Source organism: Polyodon spathula, chromosome 15 (genome assembly GCF_017654505.1).
Source record: "Polyodon spathula isolate WHYD16114869_AA chromosome 15, ASM1765450v1, whole genome shotgun sequence".
Classification (NCBI taxonomy): domain Eukaryota; kingdom Metazoa; phylum Chordata; class Actinopteri; order Acipenseriformes; family Polyodontidae; genus Polyodon; species Polyodon spathula.
Genome location: NC_054548.1, coordinates 38,291,272 through 38,310,015, shown reverse-complemented (window position 1 = coordinate 38,310,015; position 18,744 = coordinate 38,291,272). Strand labels below are relative to the sequence as shown.

General features: G+C 39.4%; 1 protein-coding gene across 10 annotated transcripts in view; it reads left to right on the top strand.

The window, feature by feature from the left end:
* The window catches only part of LOC121327869 (roundabout homolog 2-like), a 265,965-nt gene that overhangs the window by 178,397 nt on the left and 68,824 nt on the right, over positions 1-18,744 (top strand). For 7 of the 10 annotated variants that reach the window (XM_041272162.1, XM_041272158.1, XM_041272160.1 and 4 more), the window contains exons 6-9: positions 2,425-2,552; positions 5,430-5,441; positions 10,163-10,287; positions 14,883-15,054. In XM_041272162.1, coding sequence (XP_041128096.1) covers positions 2,425-2,552; positions 5,430-5,441; positions 10,163-10,287; positions 14,883-15,054 — 437 coding nt within the window. The remainder of the gene's footprint in view (positions 1-2,424; positions 2,553-5,429; positions 5,442-10,162; positions 10,288-14,882; positions 15,055-18,744) is intronic. The other 3 variants (XM_041272163.1, XM_041272161.1, XM_041272155.1) reach the window with 1 other exon arrangement.

Sequence of the window (18,744 nt, the reverse complement as noted above, 5' to 3'; positions counted from 1 at the left end):
CTGTGTTATCACCCATGGCGTGTGATACATTGATCCAAAGGACATGAAAGAGAAGGAAGGATGAAGTTGCAGGTCATCTGATTTCTACTGGGGTTCAGCTTCTGCAATACAAGGGGGTTAAGTGACTTGACCATAGGTGTCAGCTCTAACCAGTCATAAGTAAGCGAAGTTCTGCCAAAAAAAGCATATTTCACCCCTGTCTCAACGGAGAGTTTCCATAATGTATCTGTAATCACATTCCTGGTATAAGAAAGATCAGAGTATGCCTAGCTCCCTGCAACCATTAATAATGAGCTGCTATTCTTCTTTCTCAGACATGTATTCATGAATATATAAAGACCATCTTGTGGATAAGTACTGTAGACTGGGCCTTTAATATGCCAGTGGCAAGCAGTCAAGCTGTTCTGAAGAACACCATTGCAGCCCTAATTTCGTTTATTTTGTTCAGTGAATCTCTGAACAGATGGCGGTAGTTTTGACATAATTTAATTTTCAAAAGTTCTCTCTTCTTCACCCCCTTTTTTGGGAGGTGCTGGTCCTTTTTTTTTCCTTCTCATTGTCACAGCTGGATACCAATCAATCTCAATTCACGGTACAGTGATGATAGCACATGTTGTCCGGGGTCCAGATCTGATTGGTGTGCATTTTTCAGCAGTGTTTCATATCAGAAGAAAACATGTCTGGGTGGCAAGGACTGTCAGCATACCATTGTAGAACTGTCATTAATCAGACTGTGCAACAATGAGCACATTCAATCGAGCCACTGACTGTCCAATTTTAATATCAAAATCCCTCCTTCATTTTCCTTGTAACATTTCTATTCAACAGCCGTTTATTTATCATGTGCTTTAGTTTTAATTAAGTCTGGCTTTACCCACAGATATTCTGCAAGTGTGTGTCTGCGGGTTTGAGAAAGCAGGGCAGCGTTAGGTCTGTGCTCAGTGTGGCAGCCAGGCAGACATTTATTATGTATAGTCATAGGGTGATGAGAAGTGGTAATTGCCTTCGGCTTGTCCTAAAGTATTCAGTGGCAGATGGGTCTGAAAGCTTGGGAATGAGAGCTTTTGATCTTCATTTTAGCTTATAAACCCTAGTGGTAGAAATATTGTCAACACAGGGACCTGTAACAAGTACAGAGGGCCTCCTTTCCACACTGTGCTCAATGACTTCTAAACCAAATGGTGATACAGCCTGAGCTGGAGTCCCTTTACAGCTGCACTCATATGCTGTTATACTGTTATTGCGTTTATGTATTGCAAGTGTTTCCTTTCAATTAAATTAAAATACACCTCTATGTTTCCATAGTGCTGTGCAAATATCAATGTAGTATTATATGTTGGTTTTGTGAATTTAATGAAAGTTGAGGGACAATGAATCAGGCTGCTGTCAAACATAGTGTCCAGTGTCATTCAGTCTTGATCCTGTTCCAATTATATACTGACAACTGACGGCTTTGTCCACTGGAGGCTAAGCTGAGTACACCAAACTTGGAGCACGCTGTAATTGTTAGAGGTCTGTTCTGGAATGCAGTACAAACAGGAGTTTAACATCTATCCAATTATTTTCTGTTCTGTCAAGATATTTTTAATGGGCTTCTGAGTCTGAATAGTTAATGATACAGACCTGCATTAAGGGTATACCCACTATTGATTTCACACTTTATTTCACAGAATTACTAATTGGATCCCCATTTAACATTTTGTCTTGAGCTCCACATAAGTATTCCTCACAATTGCTATTTTTACCTTACTACAGGTAACTCTCACTATAAAGAACATTTTACCATTAAGACCACTGTCAGTTTTTTTTTTTCTAAGGTCTCCTTTTATTATGACCAAGTCTTTATTAAGAGCATTTTCATCAGTAGATGTAATAGATTCCATTGTATTATTCCTTTCTTTCCTGTCTTTCAGCAGCTGCCAGGTTTATCCCTTCCGCTTTTTTCATTATGAATTGCTGAGTAGGCAGGCTGCTACACAGGGCAGAAGAACATTATTATAGCTCTGAAATGATGGAACCCTGTCAGGATATGTTCTAATCCAGGGGCCTCCACTACAAACTGGTAGAATGAACGTAATGCCCATTTAATATCCAGTTATGAAATTAAATAAACTTAATCAAATGAAGAAAGCTTTAGGGTTGAAAAAGACTGTGCTACCTTCAGAAATGTGCAGAAGCAGTGATTTAGAACCATTTTTTTCAAAGTACATAGTACAAATGCACAGGAAAATGTTATCTTTATTTTTGTTACCTTTTATATGAATGTTTGCATCTGCCTTCAGACAGCAAAGGGTCTCCAGCTACCTGAATTTGCTCCTTTGTGACAACCCATCTGAAGTAAAGTGCAGCAGAAGTGTTGCTTGGTTATATATATATATACATGATTTCCAACACACCAAATATAATGCTTTTTTCATTCCTTAGCTATGACATTAAAGAGGATTACATGCTTCGCATTAAAAAGGCTTCCAGCAGCGATCAAGGTACCTACACATGTATTGCTGAGAACCGTGTTGGAAAAGTGGAAGCTGCTGCAACTCTTACAGTCAGGGGTAAGTAATACATCAGAAAGTTTCACCAACATTTAATAGATTTGAAACAATACACTGTATACTACTTCAACATGAGGTGCTGAGTAACAAAACTTTAGAGAAAAAAAACAATCTTATTTTTCAATTTCCTCTTGAAAGATGGCCCCAGTACAAATATATTTCATTATTAATCTGTGATATTCATTGAAAAATCGAAATATACATTTGAATTGTGGTAAACTTGCACTACAACAAGTGAAGATAAACCAAATGGACAGCAAAATAATATTAAAGGAGCTGGAATATCATAGGAATTACATATATAAATAGCTTTTATAGTGCGAATTTTCGTGTTATCCTGGCGTGGCAAATAATAATAACAAGTGCAAATGAAATGCATTAGAATTTGTAAGTATTTGTGGTTGCTATATGTATCACAAAACACATCAGTAATGATGTATCTGAAATAGAAATGAAAACACCAATGCAACTGCTACACTATCAAAACCATATAGAAATTAATATTTAATATGCATGAGCCAATAAAATGACTTGTGTAATGTAGGTCATGCAATAATCGTAAATGGGATTTTTAACAAGTCCAGTAGGCAACTCTGCTTTTCAGATTTAAAAGCATGCAAGTAAGAAAACCAGGTTTTTCTATTCTTTGCAGAATTATGATCTCTCAATACCAGAAGAATACTATTTGACTGTGTATAGGACCTCTTTAAACTAATCAAATTGAAGAATTGGGGCAGTTCATTCCTTTTATTTATCTAGAAGATGTTTCATTAGGTTCACATGGAATTCTGGCTCCTTCTTTGTTTTTATAATCCTAATTCAGTTTGGGTACACAGCACCTCTGTAAAACAGCTACAGATGCCATTTCACAGTTTAGTGGTGCATGCTGAAGGTTTTCTGTAGAGGTGGGAAAGGTTAATCAAAACATTTTTTGCCATAAACTCTGTTCTTTTTTCCCCATGCACATTGAATTACATATTCAAGGTCCGTGTGGAATGGTATAATAATACAAAGGGGAGGGGTCAAATGACCTGTGGGGCCGGATTCAATTTTCCACTTTTTAAATGCATGCATTTGATTCATTTAATCTGCTGAATGCAAAGCAGAGCACCTTTCAACTAGGTGTTTCCGTGAGGAAATTAAGCCATTTAGAAGATGATTTTATGTGTATATATATATATATATATATATATATATATATATATATATATATATATATATATATATATATATATATTACAAAGGCTGAATGCACACACACAGTCTGGTATAGAATAGCAGGAATGAAGTGTGCACATACCTTAATTAAGTTCTTTCCAGCCAGTGATGGTTTATATTGAGAATGTCAGCAACTTAAAAAATAAATGTTTTCATCATCTGAAGAAGCACTAATATTGAGGGATTACAGTGAATTAACCAGTTTATTGGTTTAAATCAATCAACTAACTATGAATCCTGCGATAGAAAGAGATCACTTGTTTCAAAAACAAAAACAAAATATTACTTAATCTACCGAAAAGGAATAGAAGACACTGGTAGTAGATTGTTTTGTTTTGTTTAATGTGTCCAATTGTTTTTCTGACCCCAATTAGCATTTAAAAAGCACATATTTTGAGGAAACGTTCCAGACGCCCCCTGTGTTATTTTTTATTTTTGTGACACATATCCAAATCACATACGGCATGATACACTTCATCAGTAAGCAGTGGTATGCCATTATAAAAACATTATGGTAAAACCAATGCAAAGAGTGGTAAAGCAGTTTATAGTACACTAAATTGTACCTCTATAAGTATGACAAAATGACAAAAATACTAGTAAACTAAAATGTTGCCGTGCACAGTTACCATGGCAACATTTTTATGAGGATCAATAATCTATACAAAGTCCATATTAAAAAAAAAAAAGTATGTATTATCACTTTGTATTCCTTGAAGGTTATTAAATAAATAAATAAATAAATAAATAAATAAATAAAGTGCCAATTAGGCCTTTTTATTTGTTTTCAGCTCTTAAACAGTTGCAGTACAAATTACTTATCAAATGTTATAGCTAACCTGAAATATGCAACTGTTCAAGAGCTGAAAACAAGTAAAAGGTCTAATTAAGCAAATTATCAGTTCAATTAAGGGTATAGTTAAATAATTGAAAGCTTGGTTGGAACAAAAACCAGCAGCCACAAGTTTGAGAAGCCCTGCTTTAGTCCAAGGGTGGCCAACCCTGGTCTTCGAGAGCCACAGTCCTTCAGGTTTTCTGGGTATCTTTAAATCATTAATAACTAAAGACCTGGGAAGAATGTTAGTGTTGACCAATTAAGAAAATAATTGGTTCAATTAAGTAATTGAGAACTCAGGTGGAACAGGTTTTATTTTTATATGAACACTTAACAATGTGGTGTAATTATCATCGGATTATGTATTAATGTATAAACGTTAATAAGAATAATAAAGCATTTATAATATCCAGTCATCAGGTGGTGTTATTTTTTAAGTAATAATTTGGATCAAAGGCAAACAATAACACTTAAAGGAGGAGGAGCAGATCTTTAGTACCTTAATACCACTTGCCCCACTTACAACATAATGCTAAAGTTGTTTATGGGCTGAATGTGTCTATGTACAATTGTTGGTTATGATATTGAAGGATCCTTCTTAATTATTTAAATAACTAATATGGGTTGGGGAAAGCAGAAGACAGCCTTTGCATGTCTTTGACATATTTAAGAGAAAAACTTAACTCATCAGTTTTCCTCGTTGAATTGTGTACACAGAGCACATGTCATTCATTCTGACTTTTTAAAATTTCTTTTCCTATTTTTTCTGTTTTGTTTTGTTCTGTTCTTTTTATGTTCCCACCACACCATTGTTCTGTGTCCAGCTCGCCCTGTTGGTAAGTAACCATCCTTAAACCCATTTGTGCATGAGCTTCCGGCAGTGCTTGAACTCGGGACTCAATATTAACATTCAGCATTTACTAACCAACGCACAGCAGTACAGTAGAATAATATGCAATTGCTTTATTAGTATGAGTTCTTTCCAGCCTTGAAAAAAAGCTTATTCAATTGTGTCCTTTTGTACTTGTTACAATTTGCTTTTCCCATAATACTAACCTGTTAAGCAACTAAACCTGAATTCATCCAAGAAGCCACCACAGATCCTGTTACAAGGGATGTTACCCTGTTTATTACAGATTGTTGTCTCAGATTTGTTATTATATATTTAACATTGAAATTAGAAACCGTTTTTTAATTTCTTTATTGCAACTCCGCTAATTACAGTACATAACAAAAGAAAGGCTGCCCTGAATTTTCAAACATGGAACAATGGATTCAAAACTGAAACAACTGAAACAATCCTCTTTATATTTCTATTACATTTGTTGTTTTTTTTTTTTTTTTCTTGCAATTGAATATATTCTGTCTTCCTCATAATGCTTCCTAAAAGATCATGTCTCCTTAGGGTTGCATTCACAGAAGCACCACCTCCTCAACTATACTTGTTCCTAAAGGTCCCTGATGTTTTCACTGTCATTGCCAGATTCTGTTGTAGCCTGTCCTTGCTGTCAAATGCCACCAATGCCGGTTGCTACCTGAACATGTCTTTAAAACAGAATAAGAGGAAAGGGTTATAAAAGCAGTACAATGACATATTTTAATACTTTTGTGGTTGTTTGGTACAGGCCTTTTAACATTTTTGTTATAGCTGTCTTTTTAAGGAAAGGGGCTAATGTGTGGGCATGAGTTTAATTAAAACACAGTCACCCCATTTATCTGTATCGGGAAAAGAAATACTAATAATGGAGAACTGTGACTGGGTCAAAGTAGCCCAAGGTCTAACGTGTGATTGTCAGAAATTATTAGGTTGAAAAAGCTTTGAAAATTAAACATTCAGTCCATCCATGGGAAGGAGACTGTAATTGCTTTACTTCTGAATAAAATATGATTGAAAGAAAAAGGGCCTTCAGAAATGTATTTGTTTTAAACATCGTCCAGACCCTGGGCAGATGTGTTCCATCATGAATTAAATATCTTGTCTGATAAACCATTTCCTTTGAGGTGAAGATGACTTTAATAAATCGTTAAAGTCTCAAACCAAATGAGCTGCCATTTTTAGAACTTGAAGCTCAACTGAGTAATTGTTATACTACATCCCTTCAATAGCATAGAGGTATGCTGTTTAAACATTCATTCATTCACTGTTATCTTTACGCACAGACAATTTTGGTAGTTTATTTTATCGAGAAGGCCCATATCATAGTGCATGAAGCTGTTAACATTTTATAATTTGAAAAGAAAGCATGCTGTTCAAATACATTTTGTATTTACCATACAGTACTGCATTTATAGATCCACAGCTTGTCGGGCAGTAAGAGACAGCTCAGTTTGCCATGATAAGATATTAATTTTGTACAGCATAGTAGAGGTGTAAAGGTGAAGTTTCTTTCAGAAATGTACAGCGCTTATAAAATAATAATATCTGACTCAGATGCTTTCTTCACTTGCAAGAGGCCAGCCTTAAACAGCTTTCTCATTCCAAAAATCGTAATAATGCTTCAGAAATATCAAATCTCAAAGAGGGTTATGCGTAAATAAAATTCGATCCAAATGCCTTTGACTATAAAACAACTTGCTTGACTGCTGAAAATACCCCCCTCATAATTTAAAAAAAGATGCAGCTGACAAACCCTCAGGCAGTAACACAATAAAAATAAAACTCGGAGTACAGGTTGGCCTCTTAAGCCATTGCATCTCAAATCGGATGTTCATTATGTACTGACAGAGTGTGGAATATGTTAGCTATCTATATATTTTTTACTACTTTTAATAAATACTCTAAATGCCCCAAAAGTAATATAACAATCATGACCTTTCCATTCAATAATTCAATGTTTTGTCTAAGTACTCCTAGGAAAGAAAGTGTACCCTTAATGGTCCTGAATGGGAGAATCTGATAATTTAGCTTTGCTTTGAATTCACCAGTTTCTTTATTTGCAGCTGAATGAACTCCAGAATATTTTTACTTCATTCATAAGGTCTAAATAAATTTGCACTGTTGGATATCAAAAATGTTTTTCAGATGTGCATGGGGGGTGGGGGGTTGATCTTAGCTGGTTAAATTGCCAAAAGTTCAACTGGAGACCTGTAAGAAATGTTGGCATACTTTGCCTTGTAGACAGAAATGCATGTACAAGGTGACATACAACAAATAAAGCATTTTGTTTATACAGCTAAAAAAAAAAAAAAGTTTAATGATTTCTAATTTTAAAAGATAACTGTTTCTTGTTTTTTAAGGTATGTAAATTATTTTGCTTAAGTATTCAGACTTCAGTTAATATTTGTAAAAAAAAATTAAAAGCATATCTGACATCATTGTAACTAGAACAGTATGTTTCTGGGTAGACATACCATATTATTCTTGCAAAGATACACTGGCACATAAAAACAACTATCTAAAGCTTGAGTTTTAACTCAACCTGCCGTTTGGAAACAGCTATCGAGGAAGCAGAAAACATTTTGTAATTTGTAATTGTTCCATGTGTGGCAAAGTGGCTGGTGAATGAGCCACAGGTGTAGCGGTGATGCGGTGCAGGAGTGAAAGGCAGACAATTGTAATCCGGTGGAAAGTGTTTTTATTTGTATTCCAGGTCTGGTGACCGTAAAATAATAAATCCCCGGCTATACACAGCAATGTGTAAGGCACGGGAATAACAAAACAGGGCACAGTCCCGAACAAAAACGAACACACGGTCACCAGTCCTGGATGAGTGCAGTCGTGCTAGTGGTGAGTGCAGACACAGGTATTTTCATGACGGTAGTGCAGTGGTGATTCAGATAGTGCTGACCCTCGGCGACAGCTCCGGAGGTGTTTTAACTGTCTGGTGCTGCAAAACACAGACAATTAATACACAGACAAACACAACACAAAACACGTAACACGTCTCCTTTTCTGAAAGCTCCTCTCTTAGTCCTTCTCTCGGCGTTACCCTGGCCTCTATATGCAATAGACTCGCTTCTTTCCAGGCTGACTGACTTCCCGGCCTTGGAAACAAACTGTCAGGCCAGCCCTTCCAGACACTTCTCCTCCCGTTCTTTACCACCAGAACTCATTGTCTTTCCGTCACACATGCTAATGTGCACCTTGACCAACCAACAGCATAGTGTAAAGAATAGCTGCTGTTGAATTGACAGTTGTGGTTTTACATGCACTGATTAGATGGTACCCCAATTTCTCTTTAAAAAGGTTTTGGGGAAACAACTAAGTTTGTGAGTATGACCAAGGAACAGTGACAAGAAGGAATAAAGAAAAAAAAAAAAACAGGAGCAAGAGAAGGACAAGAATGAATGAAAAGAGTCCGCTTAACCAAGAGCTGTGGAATGCCAATGCAGCCATGTTATGCAATCAGGGAGATAGTGGCTCTATCTGCCTCTTCATTATCTCCTGTTTAATCCCAGCCACATCGTACCATCCCATGCTGTAGACACAACTCAGAACATGATATGATTAACCTTAGGGTCCTGCAGCCCCCTCGTCTGGTGCACAGCTCACACTTGGGCCCTGTTTCCCCATTCCGCTCAAACATCTGATTTCCATATCATCCTCAACGGCCACCTAAACTGGCCATTAGCATAACATAGCTCAGGCGTGACACTGATTGAAGTCAGCGCTTACTGAATGCACTATCAAAGCATAATTTGCCAGAAATCAAATCTAATTTACTGTCCATTTACATTCTCCAAACATTATTTTTTTCCTACCACAAAATGTCCCAGTTATCGAGTCTTAATTGTTTTCCTCTCCTCCCTTTTTCCTTTTATCTGGAATCCTAGTGATCTCTACTCTCACTGTCTTAAGATTTTGGCAAGGTTTAGGGACAAGGTTTATGTATTTACTGATCTGGATAACCTGCTTACTAGCTCCAGTTTAAATAAAACACATTGTGAAAATTATCACAGCTCTTGAAATGTACAGTACAGTTTTTTTGGTTTCAAAATAATATTTTTGGTCCAGTATAATCAATAGATATTTCAGCCTTTTCTGAGCTGTAAGATATGTCATGGAAGGTGTAATTTACAGAACATGCTTGTTGTGTTGCATTTACAGCAATTTCTTGCAACATTATTTAAATTACTGTCAGTAGGTATCAGTTTCTTTACAATTAAAAAAACAAAAGGATCCAAAATAAATATATGTGAAATGCACTGGCATACATGGCTATGTAGTGCAGTTTATCAATTCTGGAAGCCTTTATTCTGATCACAACTATGTAATTCATATACAATTCGAAGTCTTTGCTTCATACAGTAAATGTCAAGGTTTTTCTTAGGTCAACAATGAGGTGGGCTTGCAGAGGTATGAGAGGATGTTCCCATGGCACCTACCAGTGTCATTGTCCCTTACTCTTCATAAGAAGCTGGAAATAACTAGTTTACATGAGACAGAATGTGTCACATCTGTCAAACTGAAAAGCTTTTCTGTTGTCTTCTCTATTGTTCGTCTCTGTATTTATCTGTCAGACTGTGTTTTGTTGCATGATAAATGTGATTTATCTACCACCTCTGTGTGTTACCGTGCATCCTTAAAAAAAAAAAAAACCTTTTTGTTTCAAACCAGCTCCTCCTCAGTTTGTGGTCAGGCCAAGAGATCAAATCGTTGCGCAGGGTCGAACTGCATCCTTTCCCTGTGAAACAACGGGAAACCCTCAGCCAGCTGTCTTTTGGCAGAAAGAGGGCAGCCAGGTAAGTCAAATTCTTATCAAATTAATTCCTTAAATATCTCTACCATGACAAAGCCAGCTTTAAGTGATGTTGTGAATAAAAACCATGTGCATCAGTGTTTTAAAAGGAGTTTGAAAAATGTAATGAATGCATTAGATAGATGGTATCATTAGAAGTCTTAATAGCTGCATATGGCTTTATCTTTCGACACCTGTAACAAATGTATATTACATTTCCTCAAACCCTGCCTTTTATTTTGTTATATGACTCATAACACAAAAACCCTGTGATAATGGAACATCAGACAAGATATCTTATTTAAATATTTTTAATAATAATAATAATAATAATATAATAATAATAATAATAATAATAATAATAATAATTACCATCTGGATGAAGCTTACAGATGTACTTCAGATATGTTTCGGAATATAGAAGTTTAGTATGCCCAGTGGAACTGAAAATAAGTGTTCCTTCAGATCCTATTCACCCAGTCAATGCAAAATAACAGCTACTGTGGGATCTTATTTACCCAGCTAATGAACCAATATCCTTGAACCTGTTAATGGCACAAAAGGAATTATGAGGTACCGGCTAAAAGAATGAATTAAAACAGTAATTAAGTAATTAGGCAGAGGCTGCCTTTTGTGTCACGCTTGAATCTAATGAAGTGGACATCTATCATGTAGCAGTGGGATAAGGTAATTAAAAAAGTACATAATTTGCGGCATTAAAGTCATTAGATTTAATTGAATCTGGCTAATGTCTTTTCATGTTCATCTGCTTTGAGAACTTAAAGAATTCAAGGATAAAAGACGTTAAAGGTGCGGGTTCATTCAATGTCAATGCACCTCGAATTGTTCATCATTCTCTGTTGATTTTCGTAAGGGTTCCTTTCAAAGCGTGGACATTGGTTACGGTGATAACTCTGGCATATTCACTGAAATAATTAAGCATTTTAGCTCATGCTTATTGTAAATTAGAATTATGTGAGACAAAAATAGTTTGCTATTATATATATATATGAGTGTACAAAACATTAGGAACACCTGTTCTTTCTATGAAATAGACGAGGTGAATCCAGATGAAAGCTGTGATCCCTTATTGATGTAACCTGTTAAATCCACTTCAATAAGTGTAGATGAAGGGAAGACAGGTTAAAGATTTTTAAGCCTTGACAATTGAGATATGGATTGTGTATGTGTGCCATTCAGAGGGTAAATGGGCAAGACAAAAGACTTAAGTGCCTTTGAACGGGGTATGGTAGTAGGTGCCAGGCACGCCGGTTTAAGTGTGTCAAGAACTGCAACACTGCTGGGTTTTTCACACAAAACAGTTTCCCATGTGTATCAAGGATGGTCCACCACCCAAAGGACATCCAGCCAACAGCAGACCGGTGGTCGAAAACAGCTCATTGATGAAAGAGGCCAAAGGAGGCTGACAAGAATTGTGCAGAGCAACAGATGGGCTACAGTTAGTCAACTGACAGTCCAGTACAACATTGGTGCCGAAAGACCCATAAAATAATGCACAACTCGTCGTACCTTGACACGATTGGGGTATGGCAGCTGACGACCTAACATTCCACTTCTTTCAGCAAAACACAAGAAACTGCAGTTGCAGTGGGCTAAGGAACGGAAACACTGGACACTGGAGGATTGGAAAAACAATGCCTGGTCTGATGAATCCCAGTTTCACGCTGATGGGAGGACTATCCATTATGTCGCGTGTCAACATTGCATTCTGGTGGTGGTGGTGTGATGGTGTGAGGTGTGTTTTCATGGCACACATTGGGCCCCTTGATAAAAGTGGAGCAATGTTTGAATGCCACAGGATATCTGAACATCATTGCCAATCAGGTGCATCCCTTCATGGCAGCAGTGTATCCATCTGCTAATGGATTTATTTTACCACATAATGGTGAATTCAGTTTACTGCAGTGGCCTGCCCAGTCAACAGATCTCAATCCAATTGAGCATCTGTGGGATGAGATGGAATGAACTATTCGGAGCAGAGATCCACTACCAGCCAACTTGACACAACTGTGGGAATCATTGGAGTCAACATGGGCCAGCATCCCTGTGGAACGCTTTCGACACCTCGTAGAGTCCATACCCTGACAAATTGAGGCTGTTCTGAGGGCAAATGGGGGTGCAACTCAATATTAGGAAGGTGTTCCTAATGTTTTGTACACTCAGTGTGTATACAGTGGCTCTCAAAAGTATTCACCCCCCTTGGACTTTTCCACATTTTATTGTGTTCCAACATGGAATCAAAATGGATTTAATTAGACGTTTTTGCCACTGATCAACACAAAGAAAGTCCATAATGTCAAAGTAAAAAATGAAATCTACAAATCGTTCTAAATTAATTACAAATATAACACAGAAAAAAAAATTGATTGCATAAGTATTCACCCCCTTTGCTATGACACCTAAATAAGCTCTGGTGCAACCAATTGTCTTTAGAAGTCACATAATTAGTTGAGTCCACCTGTGTGCAATGAAGGTGTTTCACATGATTTCAGGTTAAATATACCTGTCTCTGGGAGGTCCCACAGTTGGTTAGTACATTTCCTAACAAAAACTACATCATGAAGATGAAGGAACATTCAAAGCCAATCCGGAACAAGGTTCTTCAAAAGCACCAATCAGGAGTAGGATATAAGAACATTTCCAAGGCTTTGAATATCCCCCAGAGCACAGTAAAGTCCATTATTAAGAAATGGAGAGAATATGGCACAACTGTGAATCTGTATAGAACAGGCCGTCCTTAAAAACTGAGTATCCGGGCGAGAATGGCACTAGTCAGGGAGGCCACCAAGAGGCCTATGGCAACTCTAAAATAGTTACAGTCTTCCACGGCTGAGCTGGGAAACACTGTATATGGCAACAATAGCCTGGGTGCTTCATAAAACTGGCCTTATTTGCCATGAGAGTGGCAAAAAGAAAGCCATTGTTAAAAAAAACTCACATCAATTCTCGATGAGAGTTTGCCCGAAGGCATGTGGGAGACTCTGAGACCAAGTGGAAGAAGATTCTATGGTCTGATGAGACCAAAATAGAGCTTTTGGGCCTCAACGCTAAGCTCTATGTTTGGCGCAAGCCTAACACCGCACATCATCCTGAGAACACCATCCCTACCATGAAGCATGGTGGTGGCAGCTTCTCTGCGTCAGGGCCTGGAAAGCTCACAAAGATAGAGGGCAAAATGGATGCAACAAAGTACAGAGCAATCCTGGAGGAAAACCTGCTGAAATCTGCAAGAGACCTGGGACTTGGGAGAAGATTCATCTTCTAGCAGGACAATGACCCCAAATATACTGCCAAAGCCACACTGGAGTGGCTTACAAATAAAAAGGACAATGTCCTGGAGTGGCCCAGTCAAAGCCTGGACTTCAATCCAATTGAGAATATGTGGAAAGAGTTCAAAATTGCTGTTCACCAAAGGTCCCCATCCAACTTGACGGAGCTTGAGCAAGTTTGCGCAAAAAGAAGAATGGGCAAAAATTGCAGTGTCCAGATGTGCAAAGCTTTTAGAGACAAAATCCAAATAGACTCATGGCTATAATTGATACCAAAGGTGCCTCTACCAAACATTGACTCAAGGGGGTGAATGCTTGTGCAATCAATTATTTTCTGTTTTGTATTTGTAATTAATTTAGAACAATTTGTAGATTTTCCACAAAACCTTTGACCTGAACTCATATCCATCATTCAAATGCTGTTTTGAAAACTTTAAGCGATTGCACTTGTGACATTTTCCTAAGAGTGACTTTTACCTTGGCCTGTGAAAACCTTCACCATGCAATTCTTGACCTATGATTGAAATGGAAACCCCAGTGCCACTTACAGCCAACTCACTTTGAATATCTTTGGCGGTCAATCTCAGATTGTTATTAACCTTCCTCAGAATTCTTCTACTTGTTCTTGGTGAAAGAACCTTCTTTCTTCCAGACCGAGGGAGCGCTGTGACAGTACCATGAGTTTTGTACTTCTTATTAATAGAAACAATAGTTAAAATTGGGATATTCACATGCTTGTAAATCTTATAGTATCCTCCAGCTTTATGACAATAAATAATTTTCTGCCTAAGGTCTTCAGATAGCTCTTTACATCTTCCTCATATTGACTTATTGGTGATGACAGCAATCATCCTATGCCTAACCCTTGTATACTCTCTAAGAATGTTCACTTACAATCTATTTTCTGGACTTTTCTAGAATTAGGTTCTGCATTAATGTATTGAAATTTCTAGCACCTTATAGACCATTCTGTCATAGCATTAAAGGGTATGAATACTTTTGAATGAACATGTTTGGAGTTTGCTGAGATAAATCATTGTAGACATCTATTTCTTGTAACTTTTTTTTTCCTCATCCACAAAAACCAACCTTTCTTGCTAAAGATTTTTCCTAAAATTCTTTGTTTTTTGTGAAATTTCTAGAAATTATAAATTTCCATTGGAGTGTGTAAATTTTTGACTACAACTGTGTGTGTGTGTGTGTGTGTGTGTGTATATATATATATATATATATATATATATATATATATATATTATATATATAGTAATATATATATACAAAATATATAATATTTATCTTTTTTCTCCAGAATCTACTGTTCCCAAACCAGCCCCTCCAGACAAACAGTAGATTTTCAGTTTCCCAGAGTGGAGACCTCACAATCACCACTGTTCAACGATCAGATGCTGGATATTACATCTGCCAGGCTCTTACTGTTGCTGGCAGCATCTTAGCAAAGGCCCAGCTGGAAGTCACTGATGGTAAGATTTAATATTGCCATATCATGCTTGGTACTGTATATGACACCACAGCCTAACCTGTTCATTTTCCTAATCACATTTTCACTGTAAAGAGTATGGGGTTTCAGTACATGTTAATACCACTCATAAGCAGTCATTATACCATGAGTAATCATCGATCGTGCACTGGTACTGTGTTTCAAAATATCAGAGAAATGCAAAAAATACAGCTGTGTAATCAATTCCGGGTATATTGATTAAGTTAGTAAAGTGACTGTTCACTACAGATTATCAATTTCCAAGCACATGGCAAAAAACAAGCTTATGTGTCTCCCCAGATGCCTGAATATGATGTTTCTGATACAATTTAACAAGTTATAAAGAGCTAATAAAAACTAATGGGGGAAGCCTTAACATTCTCTACTCTCACAAGCAATGTATTATTGCCTGCTTGTTAAAAAAAAAGAAAGAAATCTGCAAGCATTTGAACCAGGGCTGTTATGACATTTTGCTATTCAGATCAGCACATTCATGACTAGGGCTGTAATAATGAAGATATGCTGAAGTTCCCTCCCATTGATCTTCTGTACTGTTCCAAAATAAATGGTAGATGCATCTACAAACTTTCATTAATAATATGGTGTTTTAGTATATAGATTCATCAACATAGCAGTACTCATTATTTAGAGAATGGGGAAAATAATACGTTGTAAAGAAAATTGAACCTGGAACATCTCAACTTGCTATTTTGTTATTTTAAGGCCTCCGCTGTCAGTTATCATTTACGAAAATATAAATCAAATGCTAAGGAAAATTATGTTCATGATTCATAGGATTACTGATAATCAAATTCATTTATGAAAGACAACAATCAACATTAATCCTCCTTTCCGGAAATCTTCATTCCGTTCAATTGCTGTAGTTGTGTAAAGCTCTATGGAGATGCAGGCAATGACCGAAAGTTTGTGAAACCTATCCAATGATATGTAATCTGAGTTAGCATGAAAGGATATTCATCACAGGTGACAGACAGCGAGAGATGGACTGTGGCAGCCTGGCGAGTGGATAGAGGCCCAGAGCCAGTCTGCAGTTAAAAAAAAATACAAATTTTATTATAACACAAAATAAAAGTGCACAATGACAAAATAAAGGGATTTAAACACAAAAAAAACCCAATACAAGAACAAACTTACAAAAACAAAGTTTCCAGGCTGGGCAATGCCTTTACTGGATTCAAATTTACCAAACCAAAACCCACAAACAGCAACCTGCCTCCTCAGCTCCCTCCTCCAAATGAGAAGCAGAGGCCTCCTTTTATGTCAGGTGGCTGGACGTTGATTGATCGTTAATTAACCTAATCAACTAATCAACCCCAGCCACCTGAACATAATAAACCCAGGCAGGTAGGGGAAATTAACCCCATCCCTGCCAATTTAAAAAGGTCAGAGCTTTGCTTTGCCACACATCTCCACCCATGTACAACGTACACTGGCTGCAATCGGCCAACTCCCCCCATCCCCTAAGAGTCCAATTATGTCCCTTGGCTGGGCTGTTATGGTGGGTGGTGGTGGGCGGGGCTGATGTCGGAGTCCCCAAGCCTTCTTTGGTTGAGGGGGCCCCGGATCTCCAAGGTAGTACGGAGACGGCGGCCCGGCTCCCTCTAGTGGCGGAGGCGGCGACGGTGGCGGCCTGGCTCTCTCTAGTGGCGGAGGCGGCGATGGCGGCCCGGCTCCCTCTAGTGGCGGAGGCGCCGACGGCGGCAGACCCTCGGCAACCCTAGAAAACAAAAAGGAGACACCAGCAGTCCCAAGCGATGCGAAGCAGCAGGCAACCCCAGGTGATGCAAAGCTGCAGGCAACCCCAGGCGATGCGAAGCAGCAGGCAACCCCAGGCGATGCGAATGTGTCATCCCTGAGCGGAGCGGGCGTGGTATCCCTGGGCGGTGCAAGGCAGACATCCTTGGGCCATAGCTCCTCCCCTCTGGGCTCTGAGAGCGGCGGCTCCTCCCTCTCGGGCTCTGGGAGCGGCGGCAGCTCCTCCTCCCTCTCTGGCTCTGGGAGCGGCGGCAGCTCCTCCTCCCTCTCTGGCTCTGGGAGCGGTGGCAGCTCCTCCTCCCTCTCTGGCTCTGGGAGCGGCGGCAGCTCCTCCTCCCTCTCTGGCTCTGGGAGCGACGGCAGCTCCTCCTCCCTCTCTGGCTCTGGGAGCGGCGCCTCCTCCCTCTCTAGCTCTTTGAGAGTGGCGGCGGCTCCTCCCTCTCTAGCTCTGTGAGCGGCGGCTCCTCCCTCTCTAGCTCTGAGAGCGGCGGCTTCTCCCCTCTGGGCTCTGAAAGCGGCGGCTCCTCCCCTCTGGCTCTGAGAGCGGTGGATCCTCCTCACTCTCTGGCTCTGGGGACGGCAGCTCCTCCTCCCTATCTGGCTCTGGGGACGGCAGCTCCTCCTCCCTCTCTGGCTCTGGGGAAGGCAGCTCCTCCTCCCTCTCTGGCTCCCTGGAAGGTGGCTCACCCCTCTCTGGCTCTCGGGAAGGCGGCTCACCCCTCTCTGGCTCTCGGGAAGGCAGCTCACTCCTCTTTATTGGAGTGACCGGGGCATCTCCCATGTCTACCGCCAGGTAATTAACCGCCATAAGGGCAACCGCTGGGAAGGACGCTGGGTGGTGTTGTTCCTCGCACTGTTCCCACCTCTCCCCATCTCGACGCCACAGCGTGTTGATAACTATGGGGAGATCGTGGACGAGGTCTGCCTCAGGGTGCATCAACCAGTCCCAGATCTCCTAGGACAGTGGTGAAGGTGGTGGTGCTGGAGGTAGTGAGGTGGCCCCTGATGCCCGGGATGAACACTGCACCTCTTCCTGGGCCTGGTTGTAGGGGCATCCTGCCCAGTTGTGGCCGTCCTCCTCACATCGGCCACACCAGTTTGCCGGTAGCACATCTGGGCAGGACCGCCAACGATGGTCCTCCTTCCTGCACCAGGAACAACAAGGGAAGAGGCTGGCCAGGTCCTCCAGCGGTGGCTACAACAGCTTACATTTCTTCAGCTGCTGCTTGTCCTGCCTTTGCCGCTGTCTACTCTTTCCCATTTAAAAAAAAATAAATAAATAAATAAATTATCCCAAAAATTCAAAAAAAAAAAAAAATACTGCTCTGAGCCTCTAGGTGGCGCTGTCCCACTTCTGACACCATATGTGGCAGGCCAGGGAGTGGATAGAGGCCCAGAGACAGTCTGCAGTTCAAAAAAAATACTAATTTTATTATAAATAACATAAAAGTGCACAATGGCAAAATAAAGGGATTTAAACACAAAAAAAAACCCAATACAAAAACAAACTTACAAAAACAAGGTTTCCAGGCTGGGCAATGCCTTCACTGGATTCAAATTTACCAAACCAAAACCAAAACCAACAAACACCAACCTGCTTCCTCAGCTCCCTCCTCCAAATGAGAAGCAGAGGCCTCCTTTTATGTCACCTGAACATAATAAACCCAGGCAGGTAGGGGAAATTAACCCCATCCCTGCCAATGTAAAAACATGGACACACACCCTACACTTTCGTGGGGTGAATTTAATGGCTTCTCTTTGTTTTCCAAAAAGCCAGCCATATTTTATGATAGGAAGGGTTCATTGCTTTCTGATCCTTCTATCTATACCAGCCATCATACTTCCCCAACTAGTGTTCCAGAGATTATATCTTAACCTTTCTGTGACCCCTAGCAGC